The sequence below is a fragment of the Thalassophryne amazonica genome, chromosome 8 (assembly GCF_902500255.1).
Source record: "Thalassophryne amazonica chromosome 8, fThaAma1.1, whole genome shotgun sequence".
NCBI lineage: Eukaryota > Metazoa > Chordata > Actinopteri > Batrachoidiformes > Batrachoididae > Thalassophryne > Thalassophryne amazonica.
In genome coordinates, this window is record NC_047110.1 from 518736 (window position 1) to 542267 (window position 23532).

The 23532-nt window shown below is 42.9% G+C and overlaps 1 protein-coding gene and 1 long non-coding RNA gene across 4 annotated transcripts in view; one reads left to right on the plus strand and one right to left on the minus strand.

The window, feature by feature from the left end:
• sntb2 (syntrophin, beta 2) overlaps positions 1-23532 on the plus strand; it is a 93509-nt gene that overhangs the window by 31574 nt on the left and 38403 nt on the right. Inside the window, exons 2-4 of one of the 3 annotated variants that reach the window (XM_034175654.1) lie at positions 13758-13980; positions 18993-19203; positions 22283-22428. In XM_034175654.1, coding sequence (XP_034031545.1) covers positions 13758-13980; positions 18993-19203; positions 22283-22428 — 580 coding nt within the window. The remainder of the gene's footprint in view (positions 1-13757; positions 13981-18992; positions 19204-22282; positions 22429-23532) is intronic. The other 2 variants (XM_034175656.1, XM_034175655.1) reach the window with 2 other exon arrangements.
• Positions 4442-23490, minus strand: LOC117515185. Its single transcript, XR_004562098.1, has 3 exons — positions 23481-23490; positions 9372-9374; positions 4442-4675 (listed from the first exon to the last, which is right to left on the minus strand). It is a non-coding gene; the product is annotated as an uncharacterized LOC117515185 (long non-coding RNA).

A 23532-nucleotide genomic window follows, 5' to 3' on the forward strand; every position in this document is an offset into this window, starting at 1 on the left:
TAAACCTAGATTTATAAATAAGGGCAACACCCCTGCCTTGCTTCGCATCACGAGGGACGTGACTAAATGTATATGCTGGTGGGCAGGCCTCATTTAAGGGGAGGACAGCTGTAGGTTTAAGCCAGGTTTCACATAACCCAATCATATCTAAGTGATGATCAATAATTACATCATTGATCAACAGTGATTTTGAGGACAGTGACCTTATGTTAATGAGACCCAGTCTAAGGACCTCAGTGGGGTTGACAGTTGAACTGTTTGGGTTTAGGGGTGGTTCCAGAGTAGCATATAGAAGATGCCTCGAAGTAGGTTTCGGTTTAAGACATTCCACGTGCGTTGTAGGTAGCAGACACGAAATCTTTGCTATTGCTGGAACAACCACTGGGCCATCCTCAATTTCAACATCATCCACTATAGTAATGGGTATTAAGTTCGGAAAGCATATCCCTCTATGATTTTTATAGACACGACTACGGAAGCAGGCCACAGTCTCAACTTGTTGAATTTCCCTCCCTGGCAAATAAACTGCACTATCACCATAGTGGAGTTTCTGCACTAAATTCCCCGCTAAGCTAATGGATTCCACACCCACATTTGTGCACAAGATTTCTTGGATTACTTTGAGAAGAAAATGGAAGACATTAGGTTAAACATATCCCAGCATGCCTTAATCCAGCCACTACACCCTGCTGTTGAGGTGGGCGCCATTACTGAGGTATTACCTAGATTTACAGAATTTGATAGTATCTCATTAGGTGTGCTGACGCACCTTGTAACGTCAACAAAAAGCACAACCTGATTATTTGATTTGATACCAACAAAACTGTTTAAGGACCTGTGGCCCACTTTTGGGCCGACTGTGCTGGAAGTGATTGATCTCTCATTAACCTCTGGATCTGTTCCTAAATGTTTCAAATCTGCAGTGATTAAACCATTATTTAAGAAATCTAATCTTGACCCTAGTGTATTGAAAAGTTATCGGCCGATATCAAATCTATCACTTTTCTCAAAGATTCTGGATAAAGTGGTGTCACGGCAGCTCGTAGACTTTCTTACTGAGAATAATCTCTTTGAGCCACTGCAGTCTGCTTTTAGAAAATATCATTCCACAGAGACGGCTCTCACTAAAGTGGTGAATGATCTTCTGCTTGCAGTGGATTCCGACACCACTACAGTTCTGGTGCTGTTAGATCTTAGTGCTGCATTTGATACCGTGGATCATCATGTTCTACTTGATAAGATGGAAAATCATTTTGGGATTACTGTGAGTGGGACCAGTTGTTCTCACTGTGTTTTGTATAATAACACGAAATCTAACCTTAGTGATGTGATTTGGGGTTCCACAGGGGTCTGCTTTAGGTCCCCTGCTTTTCTCCCTTTATATAGCACCCCTTGAGCGCACATTGTAGCGTTTTGGGATTACCTTTCACTGCTATGCTGATGATACTCAGTTATACATGCCGATAACTGCTGGTAATCTCGTTCACATAAAATCCTTAGAAGATTCCCTTGCATCAGTGAAAAGCTGGATGTCCAGCAACTTGCTACTTTTAAACGCTGATAAGACTGAAATGATGGTTCTTGGTCCAGTGAGACATCGGCATCAGTTTGACCAGTTAATGCTTAGCCTAGGCTCATGTGTCATACATCACACTGACAAAATGAGGAACCTTGGGGTAATTTTTGATCCTACATTGTCCTTTGACTTCCACATTCCATATTACAAGGACTGCTTTCTTCCACCTGCGAAATATAGCGAAGATTCATCCCATCCTGTCTGTGGCTGATGCTGAGACCCTGATTCATGCATTCATCTCTTCTAGATTGGACTACTACAATGTTCTATTTTCTGGTTTTCCGCAGTCCACCATTAGGGCTCTCCAACTGGTTCAAAATACTGCTGCCAGACTTTTGACACAAAGCAGAAAGTTTCACCGCCTTACACCCATTTTGGCGTCTCTTCACTGGCTTTCTGTCCCTGTAAGATCAGATTTTAAGGTTCTGCTACTAGCCTATAAATTTGTTCATGGACTAGCCCCTCCCTACTTCGCTGACCTAATTAAACCTTACGTATCGGCCTGGGCTTTGCGTTCTCAGGGTGCAGGACTACTTTGTGTCCGTAAGGTGAATAAGAAGTCTGTGGGTCACAGAGCTTACTCTTATTGTGCCCCTGTTCTGTGGAATGATCTCCCTGCATCAAGAAAACAGATTCTGTGGAGACTTTCAAGTCCAGACTTTAGACGCACTTATTTTCCTTTTCATATGGCTAGCATACTGGCATATTATGTTACTATGCTTTATGCTCTTTAAATTCATTTTATTAGTAAACAGAGCGTGCCGCAGCCTCAACTTTATCTAAAGTCTGGGTCTTTTAGTGAAGCTTATGCCGCGTTCACACCGGGCGCGACATGAGCGACAGCAGTGACAGGTTGCCATGTAATCTCTATGGAAGGACGTGTTTTGGCGCCAAGCCGCGCAGCGCGACGCGATGGACGTGAATGAAGCGACGCCAGTGAAGCAATTTTAAGCGATTGGCGTGTTTGTGACGTGATATTGCTTCGTGTCACATCACGTTGCCCTCCTCCCCAAGTTGAAAAATCTGAACTTTTTCATCTTGTCGCGTCGCGATGACCAATCAGGGACTGAATATGTAGTGACGTGGAGATGTCTGGAGTTTGACTGAAGATGTGAACATGTCCTGTCTGTGGTAGCAGCCTGTGAGCAGGACTTATGTCCCTTTTGTCCTTTATTTCACAATTATGACAGAGTTTTTGGGGGAAGAGCGAGCTGCAGCCCTACAGCAGGGGGAGTGGAGTTTTTTTTTCCTTGTCACATGCGCGTGCGAGTGAATCATCCGTGAAGATTATTTTTATTAATTAACTAAACATAATTATGACAGAGTTTTTGGAGCGAGCAGCAGCCCCACAGCAGGGGGAGCAGAGGTTTTTTTTTGGGGGGGGTTTTTTTTTTTTTTTGTTTTTTTGTTTTTTTTAGATGTGCACGCGTGAACGGGACAGGAGGTCCCCAAACTGGCTCCTGCAGAGGCGGAAGGACTGCTGAAAGCGGCTGTCATCCAGACGCAGCTCCTGCAGCAAATAATGATACTCCCTGAATTGGGAACGTCTCATGACGTTTGTCAGCTTTCCACAACAACTCGCTCCGTGTGATCAAGGTCCGTCAGGTTAACTTGACTGACAACCGGAGCCGGCGAGCGGAATGGAAGCTCCTCCTATTTGATGACGCACTGGGGCGAATTTTCACAGCGAAAGCAGAGCGACACACCGGGCGATGGTGGTGCATCTGTCGCCACGCGACCGAAGCGAATTTGTGGAGTCTGGTTGTGCCCGGTGTGAACGCGGCATAACACATCAAGCAGGTATTAAACAAGCTGTAAATTGATCTTAAATTGGGAGAACTGTCTAACTGTAATTTGGATGGGTTAAATACAGACAAATTTCATTGTATGTATGTGTACAATGACAATAAAAGGCTGTATTATTTATCAAATCAAATCAATTTAATTTATATAGCGCCAAATCACAACAAACAGTTGCCCCAAGGCGCTTTATATTGCAAGGCAAAGCCATACAATAATTACAGAAAAATCCCAACGGTCAAAACGACCCCCTGTGAGCAAGCACTTGGCGACAGTGGGAAGGAAAAACTCCCTTTTAACAGGAAGAAACCTCCAGCAGAACCAGGCTCAGGGAGGGGCAGTCTTCTGCTGGGACTGGTTGGGGCTGAGGGAGAGAATCAGGAAAAAGACATGCTGTGGAGGGGAGCAGAGATCAATCACTAATGATTAAATGCAGAGTGGTGCATACAGAGCAAAAAGAGAAAGAAACACTCAGTGCATCATGGGAACCCCCCAGCAGTCATTGGGAGCTGGTTCTACAGGAGAGGAGCCTGAAAGCTGAAGGCTCTGCCTCCCATTCTACTCTTACAAACCCTAGGAACTACAAGTAAGCCTGCAGTCTGATTTATGTCTATAAAAACAGAATTATGGGAGTTTGGAGGCTGATTGCACAATATGTCTCCTTTAATAATGATCTTATTAGAGTTTACATTTAAATTTGTCCATTGAACATTAAAATCTGGATGAAAAACAAACATCAAACGCTTTTAATGGGTTTTAAGCCTGTTCGAGTTCAGTGCCACGCGACCAACGCAAATTTGTGGCGTCTCGCCACGCCTGGTGTGAACGCGGCATTAGGGCTAGTGGCCGGTGATCACCTTAGTATTTCTTTTGTTTTTCTTGTAATGCTGACAAATTATACTTTATTTGTCTTTCTGATGCCTGAGTCTGTTTTTTTTATAAATAAATGAAATAAATTTAAATTAAATCTCTGTTTTAAATCAAATGACACCTCTTTCCAAACATTGTAATACAGACAACAAACTACAACCAAACAAAACCTTTTTTCCCCCCAAGTGAGTTCATTGATGTGTGATGTGAGTTTGGTTGCACTACAAGATATAAATAAAAAGTTGTTGAGATTTTTATTCAAATTTATTACAATAAAAAAAAATCCCTGAAATGATATAATAGTACATTTTTCCAATCTAAGTGCTGTAGTACAACCAGAGGGAGTTCATTGATGTGTGATGTGAGTTTGGTGGTGCTACAAACCATAAATGTGACATGATTGAGTTTTTATCAAACCATGTCCTTTTGCTCTGGTAATTTGTTGACGGTCCCTGAGCTCTGGTCTCGCAGACGGCTGCATGTCAAGATGAATGTAATACATAAAGAATGGAAGATGTCTCATTTTGGGGAAAAACGGTTTTCGTCGGTTGTAGTTCGTTATCTGTATTAGAATGTTTGGAAAGAGATGTCATTTGATTTAAAACGGTGATTCACTTTGAAGTTACTGATTCTGGAATCTTTGAATATCTTTCCAACTTGGCAGAGAGCTGCTCAGCATTTAGAGGACTGATCCTTAATCATTCAGTCCCACAGCAACACATGGAGGATATTATTATTATCATCAGTGTAATAAAATCATCAGTGTTTATTTATTTGTCTGTCTGTCTGTTAGCAGGATTACGTCAAAATTACTGCACGGATTTTGACAAAATTTTCACCACAGATATACATTAGGTCATGGAAGACTCCATTACATTTTGTTGATGATCCAGATTCTGGATCAAGATTTCACTTTATATAGGCTTTGAAGGATTATGTCAAAACTACTTCACAGATTCTCACCACATTTACACCACAGATAAATGTCAGGGCATGGAAGACTGCACTGAATTTTTGAGGTGATCCGGATTGGCGGATGTCAGAAATCTCTGGTTGCTTTTGTTGTTATTGTTATTATTATTATTATTATTACAACCCCAATTCCAATGAAGTTGGGACGTTGTGTAAAATGTAAATAAAAACAGAATACAATGATTTGCAAATCCTCTTCAACCTATATTCAGTTGAATACACCACATCCGTTGTCATATTTTGCACTTCATAATGTGCCACACATTTTCAATGGGCGACAGGTCTGGACTGCAGGCAGGCCAGTCTAGTACCCGCACTCTTTTACTATGAAGCCACGCTGTTGGAACACGTGCAGAATGTGGCTTGACATTGTCTTGCTGAAATAAGCAGGACCGTCCCTGAAAAAGACGTTGCTTGGATGGCAGCATGTGTTGCTGCAAAACCTAGATGTACCTTTCAGCATTGATGGTGCCATCACAGATGTGTAAGTTGTCCATGCCATGGGCACTAACACACCCCCATACCATCACAGATGCTGGCTTGTGAACTTTTGCACTGGTAACAATCTGGATGGTCTTTTTCCTCTTTTGTCCAGAGGACATGACGTCCATGATTTCCATAAACAATTTGAAATGTGGACTCATCAGACCACAGCACACTTTTCCACTTTGTGTCTGTCTATTTCAAATGAGCTCGGGCCCAGAGAAGGCGGCGGCATTTCTGGATGTTGTTGATGTTTGGCTTTCGCTTTGCATGGTAGAGTTTTAACTTGCACTTGTAGATGTAGCGACGAACTGTGTTAACTGACAATGGTTTTCTGAAGTGTTCCTGAGCCCACGCGGTAAGATCCTTTACACAGTGATGTCAGTTTTTAATGCAGTGCTGCCTGAGGGATCGAAGGTCACCGGCATTCAATGTTGGTTTTCGGCCTTGCTGCTTACGTGTAGAAAGTTCTCCAGATTCTCTGAATGTTCTGATTATATTATGGACTGTAGATGATGGAATCCCTAAATTTCTTGCATTGAACATTGAGAAACATTGTTCTTAAACTGTTGGACTATTTTTTTTTTTTTTTTGACGTAGTTTGTCACAAAGTGGTGATCGTCACCCCATCTTTGCTTGTGAATGGCTGAGCCTTTTGGGGATGCTCCTTTTATACCCAATCATGACACTGACCTGTTTCCAATTAGATGTTCTTTGAGCATTCATTAACTTTCCCAGTCTTTTGTTGCCCCGTCCCAACTTTTTTGAAACGTGTTGCAGGCATCCATTTCAAAATGAGCAAATATTTGCACAAAAACAATGAAGTTTATCAGTTTGAACATTAAATATCTTGTCTTTGTGGTGTATTCAATTGAATATAGGTTGAATAGGATTTTCAAGTCATTGTATTCTGTCTTATTTACATTTTACACAATATCCCAACTTCATTGAAATTGGGGTTGTAATTTTCCTTTACATGAGGGACAGTAGCTTCAGTTTGTGAAGCAGGAGATATTAATGGTCCAGTCCACCCAGAGAGCCATTGCATGTGCTGCCCCAAGAAAAGGCAATGATGAACAAATAAAAACTGTCCAGTCTGAAATGGAGGACAATTCTTGTTTCTTGCCTGCAACAAGACAATAGTCCCAATTAGCAACTATAATCAGCAGAAAGGTGAGTCACAACTGACATCTTTAAATGGCTTTGAGGAAAGTTGATGAATAAATTGTGGAAGCAGCAGGTCCGCAATCAACAGAGAGAAATGATCATTTTCCCGCTACACAGCCTCAAAAACCAAAAACAAACGTAATGGTGCAATTGCACTGTAATTTTTTTCAGGCAGCGCTGTCAGGGGCTGTTACTCTGTTAATAACGCTAGCGAGATCTGACACATTGTTTTGAGCTGATTTAAAAAGTTTGTCACTCAGAATAGTGCACAGAGTTTCTTTACCAATTTGTGCAGTTTGAATCACTGTGATTTGTCAGGTGATAGTCAGTGCCAGTCTGCAACGCACTTTCACATATGAAAGTGATTGGGGCGCTTGTACATTCATACACAATTTACATTCAGTGGGGTTTTCTATGTTGAATTTTAAGTGTCCACAAAATCTGTAATCTGAATCAGATCTGGATCAAACTTTTTCAGTCGTTAAAAGATACCATCCTACATAACACTCTCAAATATGAAAAAAAAAACTTCAGTTCCTTCAGTGTAATGTTGACTTTGACCTTTGACCTTGAAAATTGAGTCAGTATATGAAATATACAAATACAGTGAGGAAAATAAGTATTTGAACACCCTGCGATTTTGCAAGTTCTCCCACTTATAAATCATGGAGGGGTCTGAAATTTTCATCTTAAGTGCATGTCCACTGTGAGAGACATAATCTAAAAAGAAAAATCTGGAAATCACAATGTATGATTTTTTTGAAATAATTTATTTGTATGTTACTGCTGCAAATAAGTATTTGATCACCTACCAACCAGCAAGAATTCTGTCTCTCACAGACCTGTTAATGTTTCTTTAAGAAGCCCTGTTATTATGCACTCTTTACCTGTATTAATTCCACCTGTTTGAACTTGTTACCTGTATAAAAGACACCTGTTCACACAGTCAATCACACTCCAACCTGTCCACCATAGCCAAGACCAAAGAGCTGTCTAAGGACACCAGGGACAAAACTGTAGACCTGCACAAGGCTGGGATGGACTACAGGACAACAGGCAAGCAGCTTGGTAGAAGACAACAACTGTTATGATTATTTATTATAAAGTGGAAGAAACACAAGATGACTGTCAAGCAACCTCGGTCTGGGATTCCATGCAAGATCTCACTTTGTGGGGTAAGGATGATTCTGAGAAAGCTCAGAACTACACAGGAGGACCTGGTCAATGACCTGAAGAGAGCTGGGACCACAGTCACAAAGATTACATTAGTAACACATGATGCTGTCATGGTTTAAAATCCTGCAGGGCAGCAAGGTCCCCCTGCTCAAACCAGCACATGTCCAGGCCCATTTGAAGTTCACCAGTGACCATCTGGATGATCCAGAGGAGGCATGGGAGAAGGTCATGTGGTCAGATGAGACCAGAATAGAGCTTTTTGGAATCAACTCCACTTACCATGTTTAGAGGATGAGAACAACCCCAAGAAAACCATCCCAACCGTGAAGCATGGGGGTGGAAACTTTACTTTGGGGGTGTTCTTCTGCAAAGGGGACAGGACGACTGCACCGTATTGAAGGGAGGATGGATGGGGTCATGCATCAAACAACCTCCTTCCATCAGTAAGAGCATTGAAGATGGGTCATGGCTGGGTCTTCAGCATGACAATGACCCCAAACACACAGCCAGGGCAACTAAGGAGGGGCTCCGTAAGAAGCATTTCAAGGTCCTGGAGTGGCCTGGCCAGTCTCCAGACCTGAACTCAATAGAAAATCTTTGGAGAGAGCTGAAACTCCAAACCTGAAAGATCTAGAGAAGATCTGTATGGAGGAGTGGACCAAAATCCCTGCTGCAGTGTGTGAAAACCTGGTGAAAAACTACAGGAAACGTCTGACCTCTTTAATTGCAAACAAAGGCTATTGTACCAAATATTAACATTGATTTTCACAGGTGTTCAAATACTTATTTGCAGCAGTAACATTCAAATAAATTATTAAAAAAAATCATACATTGTGATTTCCAGATTTATTTTTTTTTTATTATTATGTCTCTCACAGTGGACATGCACCTAAGATGAAAATTTCAGACCCCTCCATGATTTCTAAGTGGGAGAACTTGCAAAACCGCAGGGTGTTCAAATACTGATTTTCCTCACTGTATATGACAAATTGTACGTTCCAGGCTGTTGACAAACAAACAAATGGGTGAAAATATTACCTCCTCCAACTTCACTGGTGGAGATAATAATACAAATACTTATAGTAATAATAATTCATGCTAATTAGTTTTAATAATTCTAATAATAATCATATTCACCTGCTGTTACATTGTACAGTATAACTTTTGTAAAAGCGAGCAAGAAAGTTATGTGATAATAAAAAACAAAGAGTACGACTCAGAATGTCCTCAGATGAATCCTTAATTTTAACATCTTTGGCTGCTATTAATATTCAACAAGGTGTGCAGATAAACGTTTCAACACAACCAACAGCTGAGGCCATGGCACCCGCTGGGCGCCAGATTAGTGTTTGGACCTCGAGGTCAGCCGGTGCCGAATCAAATCCAGAGCTCGGGGGACGATTAGCCGCTTCACGGCTTCTTCTTCAATTTGCGTAAGCGGATGATTTTCCTACAGATCCATTTTAGTGGACCAAAGTTGCGTGAAGCCGTTCCAGCATTCCAGTGAAAATATCTACACTGAACAATCATGGTGAGCGAGAGAAGGCTCAGAGAGGAACGAAAGAAAAAAGGCTGAGGAGCCGATCAAACCGCAGGGAGGTTTTGGACAGTTTCTTGTTGAGAAATAGAGATGCCGGGTAGGCTATTATTTTAGCCTGTGTGTTTGTGTGTGTGTGTTTGGGGGGGGGGGGGGTCACTTTAACAAACAGCACTTGGTTTTGTTCCACAGCTAATGACAGATTTGGGTTTCACTGTGGGTTTGTCTTGTTGGCCCGGCGGTCCGAACCCCGAAGGACTTGAGCTCCAGGTTTTAAGAGGTTGTTGTGAGTCGCTCTCATTCCTCACACTCTGTCACATCTCTTCTGTTTGTGGTGTTCCTTCACCTTCCTGACAGAGCAGAATAAAACTTTCTGTTTTCATAACTTTAGTATACACTTAGCCCCGTTTGCTAACGTCAGCACTGGTGGGATGACTGTCACAGTAAAAGTCACTTGCTGCTTGCTGCTTCGCTGTTTTTGGTCTCATCTTAAGAACGTTGGCTCCGGGGCCGCCGCCTGTGGCCTGGCTGCTGGACCCGTACAACTGTCGGAAAACCCCAGACTCAGATTCTTCTTTTCTTTGTCATCTTTGGGGTTTTTTCTTTCTTTTCTGGATTTTATCCTGAACCTGGGAGCTCAGTTCTGAACATTTTGGTTCTCATAAACGTAAGACTTTTTCCCTCCTTTTCCACTAAATCAATCAGGAAACGATGTCCATGCCTGTCGGCTGTGCAGGACACGCGTCTTCTCTCTGTAATTCAGCTGGTTAAGTAACGTGGTCAGGTGCTTTTAAAAAAAAAAAAATCAGTCAGTCTGGAACATGTTACTAATACTGATATTGATCAAAAGTTAATCACATCATGTCTGACATGCCAACATGGATTTTCTGCAGTATAAGTCACACCTTCTTTCTTTCTGTATTATCAGTTCTTTAATTTGGGATTTTTGCACATTGTTGTTGTGTACATTGTTATTTATTCTTTTGTTACTGGAGTTTATTTTGTTGAGTGCTTTGATTCCTGGGAAAGTCCAGCATAAATAGTCCTAATTGTTGTTATGGTTATTATTATATATGTGTGATTTTTTTTTTTTTTTTTTTGCACCAGACAAAAGATTGAAAGACCTCCCATACTAGAAAAAATGTGATTTATATGGAAGTATATACTTTGAAGTTGATTTTTTTTTTTAGCATCAAACTCAGCTTGAAATTTAATTTCTAAGAATTTTTTAATTGAATTGGTTTGCATCAAAATATTCAGCTCCAAAAACTTCAACCTAAAAAAAAATCAACCTAAAAAAGATTCTCAACCTAAAAAAAATTCTGCCTCAACCAATGTTCCATTGGTCATGTGACACAGAGACCAAATCAACAGAAGAAGACGTGATACATTGCTGAATGTTGGATGATTGAGATTGAAATCGATTGCTTCTCCCTGCTTTTCCATTTTGTGAGGTTGAATTTTTTTGAAGTTGAAATTTTTTAGGTTGAAGTTTTTGGGGCTGAATATTTTGATGCTAAAAATATTCAACCTTAAAAATTGTAATTCAAACTCTAATGGCACAGGTTTACCTTCATACTTATACTTACAAAAGTGCAGTAAATCGTATATAAGCCGTGAATTCCACTGGGCAGCTGCTCATCTCTAGATTCTGTTGCTTGAAGTGGACGACAATCAGAAACCCCCCAGGACAATCAGAAACCCCCCGGGACAATCAGAATCCCCCCGGGACAATCAGAAACCCCCCGCGATGGGAAACCAGTCCGACACTGGTGACTTCCTCAGCCAAGGCAGGTGCCCATTTACATCTGGGTGGACTCAGATTATGCAGATTATATATTTTGTCCAAGGACAAAAACAGGTAGGATGAGCAGGGGTCAAACCCAGGTCTACATATTGGCAGGACAGGTCCTTGTCCACTCAGTGACCTGATCTACACACCAACATGTGACACAGTAAATAAAAAGAGGCTGATGTTCTTAGTTTTGGAGTTACTAGGTCTGAAAGAATGTGGATGCTGTCGCTGACTCAATGACTGGCATACAAGACGTGCTCGAGGTGTGGAACACCTCAGTTGGAGGTTCAGAGTCCACACAGAGACACAGTCAAAAACCTCACAGTGGGTACTCAGTCCTCACAGCCATGTGCAGTCATTCTATGTGTCGCCTGACCCCTGGTCTCATTTACCACAGTGGGAGTGTCACACTTTCCACTCTCTGTTTATCTCCTTGGTGCGCTATCTCCTAGTCTTCTTTACTGTCAATTAAGGATGGGTATTGATAACATTTTATTGATATCGATGCTATTATCGATTTCGCTTGTCGATCCGATTCCTTATCGATTACCTTTCCAATACCTCCTGTGAACTTTCTGTGTACTAAAAGTAGGCATTACAGGTTTTCTATGTCAACATTTCATTGAGTCTTAAAGTAAATAAATATGAAATTGGTCACTGAATCCTTGATCTCTGGGAAAGGTTCATCCAGGAGTTGGCAAGACCTTATTTAGGACATTGTTTTGGTAATTAGGGACATCCTCATGTATTGTTAGAAATATTCCACAGAAAGGCAAGAGCGTCTCTCAGAATTTAAACAAATAGGCCTGAGAGAAGTTTCTGTTGGAAGTATTTTAGACATAGGATCAGCAGGTTAGGCGAATTGGAAACTTTATAATTGTCCAGGTCTCCCTTGTAAAAGAGATCTTGATCTCAATGGGACAAACCTTTTTAAATAAAGATTAAATTAGAGTGGGAGGGGGAAGTGATGGCTTTTTAAATACTTGAAAGACACTGGACTGACCGAGAGGATTTAGTACTGCTATAATGGACTGATGCAGAAGGTGGCAGCAATGCAACAAAAAGGATGGCGGCTGACATTAAACGCCACAGAAGAGAGGGTGCATTTAAATTTATATCACTGGAGCACATTTTGAGGTCAGAGTGCATTTCTGCATTCAAAAATTGCCTCAAGAAACCATAAAAAATGCATAAAAGTATTTAATTTACTCATACTTCCTGTCATTCTGGGGAAATTGTCAGATTGGACCCATTGATTGTGCAGCTAATCTCGTTTCTTCACCAGAGCGTGCGTGGGGTGCGTTTGATTTATATCACAGGAGTGTATTTTGAGGTCAGAGTGCATTTCTGCAGTCACAAAATGCCTCAAGAAACCACACACACCCACAAAAAATGCATAGAAGTGCTTAATGGGTCATTTTCAAGTTATGCCGCCATCTTGAAACCGAGACTTCTGGTCAGGGAGCCTCTCGCTCGCGTGTTTGGCGTCATTAGAAACAACAACTTGTTATGACGCCTCACGGAGCGGCTAACCGATCGGATGTTATGACGCCTCACGGAGCGGCTAACCGATTGAAGCTGGACAACAGTTAAACGATGTCTCCAAAAGTCAACATAAGTCCAGATTTTTTGTTTTGTTTTGGCTTCGCTGTCCTTCGTTAGTGCTGTATGACCAGGGCTTTACATTCGTTGCTGGGAAAGTTCAACGACCAACACACCAACATTCTGGGCGCAATGAACATGTTTTCACTATTATTTGATTTCTTTGTGCGACTGACATCGTTATTTAAGCATAAGGTGGTCAGAGCTAACTCCGACCACCAGCTGGCTCCGGCGTAATATGAGCTGAAGAACCGATAAGGGAATCGTTAAGTGAAAAGGCTACTGATGTCGGTGGATTGAGTCATTTCTTATCGATAAGTAACAGGAGCCAGTTTTCGATACCCATCCCTACTGTCCATAAATAAACCTGTGCGTGAGTTTTAATTGCTGCTAAACCAGAGAGCCAAAAAATGCCTCTGTACCTGCTTCCCACAGCAACCAATGAAAACGCAAGAGCCCCTTTTGAAGAAAAAATTTGCATCTGCTCCTTTAAAAAGTACAGATTGGTGTTGTTTGTGGTTGGTAGTGGTTTTAGGTAGCCGTGAGTTATCTCTGTGTGATGTCCTGTCAGCTCCTCGCGGTGGCTGACTGATGACGTAAAGTGACCTTGTAACAACTCAGCAGTTATAGTGGGTGGAACTGTGGGTCAGCGAGGGTTTGTCTGGTGTTCAGCTCACGCAGCCTTTTGACCAGCGGTTGAGTACAATCACCTAAAGTCTGGGCTTTGTGTTGAAGGTAAGTCAGCTCATGTTCTTCTCCTCTCCCTGTCTTTTCCACAGTGAAGTATATTCGGGAAGTTTCTCCGTTGTTCAAGAAGCCATCCCTGGTGGCTGATCTGCCATGGGACAGCGTTCGCCCACAGTCGCCGAGCTACAGTGGCAGCGAGGACTCTGGCTCACCCAAACACAGCAGCTCCTTGTCCTCTTCAAGAGACAGAAAGGTCTTCCATCTGAAGATGTGCTTCATCAGCAGGAACCTCACTATGCCAGACCTGGAGAACAGGTCTGGAATCTTCTGAATGACCATGTTGCTTTAAGTATTGAGACTGTCAGTTTAAATTATTTTAGAATAACAAGGAATAACTTAAAATGTTTGCGCACTACTGTGTTATTTCTGATTTATTTATTTTGTCAGTGTCTCCACTATGAGGAGGATGGTTGGTGTTGGGGGGGGGAGGGGTGGCAGCAGATGCTGACTTTTTTTCCAATGAATTCTGGCTCTGACGCTGTTCAGTGCCAGGATGTTGGTTGAAGTTCTCAAAAGGTTTCCTGGCCTGGACTTCGTGAGCGATGCTGTGATCTTCACGATGTCAGTGGATACCCTAATTGCAGCACTTGAGAAGCTGAGTGGGGTGTCAGCTGTTCTCTACCACCCTGTCTTGGAAAATTCAGGAAAAAAAGCATTTCCTTAAAATTTCTGGTTTATGGTCAAAGCTTGAAGTTATGTAATATTTTGCTGATTTTGTACTGTGAGGTGAAATACCATGTTTGCTCCTGGAAAACAGGTTTTAAGGCAATTTAATGGTTTATATGAGGTCTGTTAGAAAAGTATCCGACCTTTTTATTTTTTTCGAAAACCTGATGGATTTGAATCACGTGTGCTTGCATGAGCCAACCTTGAACCTTCGTGCGCATGCGTGAATTTTTTCACGCCTGTCAGTTGCGTCATTTGCTTGTAAGCAGCCTTTGTGTGAGGATGGTTGGAGTCTCTCTCTTTTTTTCTTTTTTTTTTGTGCAAGGAAATGGCTGAACGACTGGAGCAGCACTGCATCAAATTTTGCCAGAAACTGGGCAACAAGCAGGTGGAAACCATTCAGATTATTCAGACGGCTTTCGGTGACAATCCTATGGGCATCACACAGATTAAGGAGCGGTACAACCGGTTTAAAGACGTCCGCACAACGGTGGAGAGCGAGCCACGCTCCGGTCGGCCATCAACATGCTGAAATGACCAGATCATTTCCAAAGTGAACGCTGTGGTGATGTGGGACATCGTAACAGTGAAATGTGCTGAAAAACTGCTAATGTCCACCTCTTCCACAATTTCTCGGATAGTCACACGACGGTCCCACATCACCACAGCGTTCACTTTGAAAATGATCCGGTAATTTCAGCATGTTGATGGCCGCCTGGAGCGTGGCTCGCTCTCCACCGTTGTGCAGACGTCTTTAAACCGGTTGTACCGCTCCTTAATCTGTGTGATGCCCAGAGGATCGTCACCGAAAGCCGTCTGAATAATCCGAATGGTTTCCACCTGGCTGTCGCTCAGTTTCTGGCAAAATTTGATGCAGTTGCACTGCTCCAGTCATTCCGCCATTTCCTTGCAAAGAAAAAACGACGAGAGACTCCACCCAAAGGCTGCTTACAAGCAAATGACGCAACCGACAGGCGTGAAAAAATTCACGCATGCGCACAAAGGTTCAAGGTTTGCTCATGCAAGCACACGTGATTCAAATACATCAGGTTTTTGAAAAAAAAAGGTCGGATACCTTTCTAACAGACCTCGTATGAGGTAATTGGGATGATTAAATAGGTTTTAAAATGGCAGCTAATCTGCAGCGCGTTCGGAAAGTATTCACAGCACTTATTCCACATTTTGTGTTACATCTTATTCCAAAATGGATGAAATCTTTTTTGTTTTTTTCAAAATTCTACACACAGTACCCCATAATGACAATGTGAAAAAGTTTGTTTGTTTGCAAATCATTTTGTTTAAAGTCATGTACATAAGTATTCACACCCTTCCTTATTGTTCAGTTAAACTGAGTCAGACTGAGAAATGCAGAACAAAAGAAAAGTGAGTTGTCCCAAATGTCCTTTCATGTGAAACCAAACCTTTTTCAAGTTTGGGCAGGAGCTGTGTGAAATCAAACATAACTTGACACTCATGAAGCTCCAAACTGAGCTCAGGTGCCTCCTGTTTCCACTGATCGTTCTTGAGATGTTTCTACAGCTTAATTGGAGTCCACCTGGAGCAAATTGAGTTGATTGGACATGATTTAGAAAGACACACACCTGTCTACATATAAGGTCCCACAGCTGACAGTCAGAGCACAAACCAAGCATGAAGTCAAAGGAATTGTCTGTAGACCTCAGAGACAGGATTGTCTGGAGGCACAAATGTGGGGAAGGGCACAGAAACATTTCTGCTCTTTTGAAGGGCCCAATGAGCACAGTGGCCTCCATCATCTGTAAATGGAAGAGTTTCAGATCCACCAGGACTCTTCCTAGAGCTGGCTGCCCGTCTGAACTGAGTGATCGGGGGAGAAGGACCTTAGTCAGGGAAGTGACCAAGAACCCGACGGTCACTCTGTCAGAGCTCCAGCATTCCTCTGTGGAGAGAGGAGAACCTTCCAGAAAGACAACCATCTCTGCAGCAATCCACCAATCAGGCCTGTATGGTAGAGTGTCCAGACGGAAGCCACTCCTTAGTAAAAGACACATGGCAGCCCACCTGGAGTTTGACTAAATGTACCTGAAGGACTCTCAGACCAGGAAAAACAAAATTCTCTGGTCTGAGGAGACAAAGATTGAAGTCTTTGGCGTCATGTTTGGAGGAAACCATCCCTACAGTGAAGCATGATGGTCAGGGTTCTCAACAGGACTTTTTCACAGCGTAAGCCCCTTTCACACCAGGCCAACATGGAGTTGCGTAATGCGGCGTACAGACTACACTGAGCTTGAGCAGCTCTACGCCGAGTTTATGCCCTACCTGTCAGTATGCTGAGGGGTGCAAAGGGGTACGCGAGACGGATGCAAAAAAATGTTTAATTTTTTCTGCGTAGAGCACTGGACACAGAAAGTATGCAGTTGTTAAGCAAGTCTGCGCAACACTGTGGTACTGTACACATCCAAAAACTGAGTGCGTCAGACGAACAGGGATGGAGCTGGAGGAGAACAGGTGTGGCTGCATGATCCACGCAGCGCCTGTGTGTGCTGACAACAGGTCATCAAAACATCGCACGTGTGTGGTGAAATGATCCCTCAGCTGCATGTGTGTGTTCATAAAACATTTTTCAGTTTCAGAAAGCGGTTTATTGAAGTCTTTGTTTTATGTGATGTTCGGTTAATAGATCAGCAGCTTGGTGGGAACCAAGTGGTTGAGTGTGCCTCTTTCCAGAGTGGAAAGTTCCTGATTGAAGACCACCCCTGCCCCATTCTCCATGTATTGTGGAGTTGCATCAGGAAAGACATCTGGTGTAAAGCTTGTGCCAAAATCAACATGTAGTTTCACCTTGGATCTGCTGTGGTGGCCCTGAGTGAAAACAAGGAAGAAGCTGAGTGGGCTTACTCTATTAATGGATCGGCGAGGGAACGTGACAGTCGGACACCAGTGATGACAGTTTTCTGGAAATTCCTAGAAATCCTGGTTTTTACTTGTGTGTTGAACATTTTCGGTTATTTTTGATAGCATAGGTCAGAATCCATGAACGTTCCACGCCCAAACAGTTGTTGGTGGTAATGCAGCGTGTTGGTTTGCAAACCACCAATAAACTTAGAAGAAGGAAGAAGAGGGTTATTTTTGTTTTCCTGGTGCACGTTGGATTTAGTCCTTGGTCTGTATTTGTAAAATTGTTTGGAAACGTCTCTGATGAGACGTCACAGTGGATATTAAGTCTCACTTTTTCACGTCCTGATCTGAGACTGAAGGATAATGTAACGCGGTGCCGCTCGTCCACACAGCAGACAATGAGAGACGCTTTTACAGATTTTACCGTGAACTCCGTGTCCCCAGATCCCCCGCCAGGTGCTTTGGGCCTTTGCCCCTTACCAAAAACGCTCAGTTTTGTCCACTGCCCACTTCACTGGACACATCCATCAACCTCAGAAGGTCATTGATGCATCGCAGTGAACTCAAGTAAATGTTTACATTTTATTTGCTGTGGCACCAAACCATAATAGACATCATCATGTGACCACTTACATATTCCGAAAGAGGAAAAAAACCATACGGAGCAGATTGACACGCTACACTCTACTCTGTACTCTAGGAATTCAGATACTGCATTGTCCTCCAGACACTGCTACATGTAAAAATGTAACCCCACATGGAACATATGTCTGCCACACATTTGTAACTGATTTACTGTTGGTGACATTCACCAGTTCCAGACACGCTCATGCAGTTTACTAACTTGCAAAGCAGAAGCAATTTGGAACCATTCACTGGCTCGAGGACACTTCTGTCATCATTGTGGTGAGGAAGACTGACTCTTGATCAGTTCCTGATGGGATGGTGGACGTGGAGATGAGCGGGATCCTGACTGGCATTCAGGATCTTGCTTGCTGTCCTTCCTCTTTCTCCTCTTCTCGTCTGTGTTGTTTGTCTGCATTTTTTTCAAAGCCTTCCACTCCCATGTGGATCACTGCTCGCCAGGTCCCTCACTTGTTCTGCCCAGGTCTTCCAGTTGATGGAGCAGTTCTTGAGTTTTTGCTTCAGGAAGTCCTTGTAATGTTTCCTCTGTCCTCCTGTGGACTGTTGTCCTTCACTCAGCTGGGTGTAGAAAATCTGCTTGGGGAGTCGGCTGTCACCTGTTGTAATGACATGAGCCACCCACTGAAGCTGGTTCTTGATGATGACACACTCGATGCTCTGGAGCTTGGACGCTGATGTCGGTGCAGTCGCCTTCCCACCTCATGCAGAAGATACTCCTCAGACAGCTTTGGTGGAATCACTCAAGGGACTCCAGGTGGTGACGGTAGGTGGCCCAGATCTCGAATTGGTACACCAGGGTTGGCATGGCAACAGCTTTGTAGTAAAGGTTTTTCATCTAGTGTCAAAGTTCTCTGAACACACAAGCTCCGCATCGTATTCCACCGCAACAGGAAATCCACTACTTCACCTGCTACAGAGGTGTCACATCGTGGACGAGGGGTTGGATTTTGACACCCACAACCAGTTAGAGTAACTGCAGTTTCAACTACCCACTTTTGTGTTTGTGGGTAAATTACCAGCATAACTTGGTGGGTTTCCATCCTTTTGCTCAGCCCCTCTGTGCTTTTTGCTTCATTCAGACTGTTGGAGCTCCACTCGCCTGATGGCCAGCATACTGTGGTTCTTCGCTGTAAAGACGGATCCACTGCCCACTCCTGGTTTGCTGCCATCCACACCAATATTGCTGCCCTCTTACCGCAGACCCTGTCTTACATCAACGCCTACCTGGGGGCTTCATCGGTGGCCTCCACGCACCCCCACCTTAAACACATCGGCTGGCTGGCTGAACAGGTACTTTAAGTTCCCTCGAGTCACAAGGATGGAGTTTTACAATATTAGATCAGTTTTATAATCTCAGCATCAAAGGGTGGCATCTGCATCATGGAGTTTGTTGGGGGGATTTTTGTTGTTTTTTTAACAGCACCAACATGAGGGTGTTTGTAGTTTATGATAAAATGAAACCATGGGATTGGGGGGATGTGACAGCGCTCTATTACGTATAGGGTTAGGCATCGTAAACCAGTTCCTGTTTAAGAATCGTTAAGAAATGGTTGAATCCACTGACATCAACAACCTTTTTGCTTACTGATTCCCTTATCGGTCCTTCAGTTGACATTACGCCGGAATGGCCGTTATTTTTGAGGGTGTTTTTATCGAGAAAATGATCATTTCTCTACGCTGATTGACAATGCGCTGCAGTGGGTCTACTTGAAGCTTGAACCAACGAAGCAGCACTTCGACTCACTGCTTTGTTGGTTCTCTGCTTTGCTTTGTTTTTTTCAGAGGCGGCAGGTCTGCAATGTCTTCATTAAGCCCTCTCAAAGCCATTTAAAGATGTCAGTCATGAGTCACGTTTGTGCTGATTAAAGTCACTAACTGGGACTCTTGTCGCGGAAACAAGAAACAAGAATCGTCCTCTATTCCTGTTTTGTGGGACTAAGTGCACAGCTCCAAACGCTAAAGTTGGATAGAGTTCGGTGGGAATTAATAAATGAATCGCTGTTTTAAATCAAATGACACCTCTTTCCAAACGTTGTACAGACAACTAAGTACAACCGATGAAAACTGTTCGCCCCCAAAATGTGCCATTAATGTCTGAAAGGAAATGCTTTAGACAAAAACTACAGATTTTGTTTATTTCTATTTAAGTCCAGAGATCAAGGATCTAGTGAACAATTTCATATTTACTTTGAGACTGAATAAAGTGTTGTTGACATAGAAAACCTGTAAAGCCTACTTTTAGGACACTGAAAATTCACAGGCGGCATCGATAAGGAAACCGATTGATAAGCGGAATCAATAATAGCATCAGTATTGATAAAATCTTATCAATCCCTAATTACATATCACAAGCTCATGCATTTTGATGGCTGCTCCCAAGCCCAGATGGATGAGGAGGGTTGCATTTGTAAAGTCCTTCAGCAGATCTCAAGTCAACTTTCCAGGCCAGGTCAGCTGAAGCCCAGGTGAAGGACCACCACGGGCAGAGAGGAAACCTGCTGCTGCTCAGTGAAGAATGAGAGAGAGCGGGACATCTGGTCTCCAGCCTGCAGGGTAGGAGGAAAGCTGGAAGTAGAGAGGGGAGAGATGAAACTGTGAATGTTGGCAATATGACGGGTAAAAGGAGAGACGAAGTGGAAGTTAAGACCAGGAGGAGCACCTGAGGTGCCTTCAAACTGTTTATAGCAGCTTCCTCTGTGTTGTGTTGTGTTGATAATTATTAAAGGGATCAATATTGTGACATATCACTTTTTATTTATCTTTTACATTTTCATGTTTGATATTTAATGTTCAACATTTATAACATGCTTCAGTTCTGAGTGTCTGAGTGACATATAGAACAGGAATACCCCCCCAACCTACAGATATTCAAAATTTAGAAAAAAACTGAAAATTGTTACATCAGACACACACACACACACATACACATCACTACAATCAAAATAAATAAATTTGAAAATTCATTTTGTAGTGCAGCAATAAATCCTGCTCAGTGTGTGTGTGTGTGGTGTACCGTGTTTGTAGACTGCACATTTTATTTTTAAACTGTAGAATATTTCTAAATTGTTTTTAATAAGAATTTAATAAGTGTGATTGTTTTTGCGTTTCTGAGAACCTCTTGTGTGCTGTATACTCACTGGCCATTTTATTAGGTACACCTGTTCAATTGCTAACACAAACAGATAATCAGCCAATCACATAGCAGCAACTCAATGCAGTTAGTCACCTGGACGTGGTGAAGATGACTTCCTGAAGTTCAAACAGAGCATCCAAATTGGCAAGAAAGTGGATTTAAGTGACTTTGAACGTGACATGGTTGTTGGGGGCACACGGGCTGGTCTGAGTATTTCAGAATTGATCTACTGGGATTTTCACACACAGCCATCTTCAAGGTTTACAGAGAATGGTCCAAAAAAGAGAAATACCCAGTGAGGGACAGTTGTGTGGACAAAAATGCCTTGTTGATGTCAGAGGTCAGAGCAGAATGGACAGAGTGGTTGAATGTGTGACTATGTGATGTCATCATTTCAATATGGACCATCATCTCTGAAGAGTTGAATCTACGACATGAAGAATTAAGGCAGTTCTGAAGGCAAAAGGGGTGCAACTAGCAAAGTGTACCTAATAAAGTGGCCGGTGAGCGTATATGTGCCTTGCAGTTGGCAGGGTGATATTTAAAAAATAAACAAATAAAAACTTATACATGCAGTTAATTTCCATCAGTTGCTTAATTTTTTGTAATTCCCAATGATTGCAGCCTTTGAAGCATGCAGTCCCTGTACTGGGGCACAGCCTCTGACTGCAAGCTGCTGGTTCAAATCCTGCCTGTTAAACATGATTCACTGATGGTTATTTATGTTTGTCAATGGGGTTAAATGCTGAAAAAAATATTTGTTATATTCTCAGACATTTGATGTTTTTGATTTACATCAGGGGTCACCAGCCCCTGTTCCTGGAGAGCCCCTGCTCCTGCATGTTTTTCACATCTACCTACTTAAGTCACCCCTGATTATTATTATTATTTTTTTTTTTTTTTAAATGTGGTGTTTTCCAGCTCTTGATTGGCTGAGCACACCTGATAGAGTTGATTGCCTGGGAGTGGAACAGGGCAGAGGCCCTCCAGGAACAGGGTTGGTGACCTCTGGTTAACATCATCAGCACAGGTGTATTTAAGGCTTTGTAATGGTTATCAGCTGTTTGAAGCAGGGGACCAGGTGGAGGAGAAACTCATACAGATACGTCATACAGCACAGAGTTTAAATTAAACATGACAACAAATTACTGGACCTGATGACCAGGATCCTCTGACCAGGATGTGTCAGAGGAGGTTTTCCTGCTGAACCTGACCTTTGCTCTTCTCCGTCTGCTGGAGGTCCAGCTGGAAGGTGGACGGCAGCAGTACCGGTCAGTTGTCATGGCGCTGACGGAGAAGGACATGTTGCTGTTTGACTCAGTGCCGTGGACTAGAGAGGCCTGGTCCTTACCTCTGCTCACCCACCCACTGCTAACAACACGGTAAAGATCTGCAGGATGACTGAGCCACATTAACACCAAGCGTGTGTGTGTGGGGGGGGGGTCTTCAGTCTGAAGTTATTTCGGACAAGTAAACACAATTGGTGCTTTCCCAGCAGGTGGTCCCCACTCAGCTCTCGTTGGTACCACGTGCTTCCTTTCCCGCTGCTGACTGTAGCAGCGCTAACTCATCATAGCGATGCTCCATGAAGCTGCGGGCACGCCCTCTCCGACTCACTGTGATCAGTTAAGAGTTTAATTTTTGTGTTGTAGTACAGTGCGGACAGCACGACTTGCTTGTTGATATTTTGGAGATGGCTGGTTTTTCAGGGCGTCTTGTGTCTCACGTCTCACACCACTTTTTGGTTTCACCTCACTTGCAAACACTGATCCCAAAAACAAATCCACATACTGGTTACCAGATTTGGCCAATGGAAAACTGAAAAAGATGGGTGGAGTTGAGTCAAGCAGGCAGCATGCTGAGGGAAAGCACCAAGCGTCTTCTGATATCCGACTAAAGGATCGTGTTTGATGTACTGTGTTGATGTTGTCTCCATGTTGCTGTGTCAGGCCAGGCTCACGTGTATTGTCAATATGGCCCAGGAAAGGGAAGTCTGGGCTCCCCTGCTAGAGCTGTTGCCCTCCTGATCTGATCCAGAATAAGCGGTTGAAGATGAGTGATGAGTGGGTTGTTGTAGTGTACTTTTGTTTTTGCCGTGTATTGTTTTATTATTGGAGTGTGTCTTATTTAGTGCTTTGATTCCTGGGAATTATGTCACCTCGTGAGTCTGTCCTCTAGTTCTTCTGTCTGTAGCTTGAGTGTGAGTGTTTATATCCAAAAATGGATGAGCAGAGTGAGAGATCCAGCAGCATTTCCATGAAAAACTTGCTCCTGTTGACTGAAAACCCAAAAACTTCTTCCTTGTCAGGAAGCAGCTCAAGCACAGTAGTTATGGTCAAATTAACAGTTTTGTCCATTCTTTAAAAGCAAGAACAGACACATGACCTGAAGAACAACCACAGGAAACGGGATGCTTTACTCTGTCAACAAACACTGCAGGTCTTTGGGGTTTCAGCCAGACGTTGCTGTTTCCTCATACGTTCATC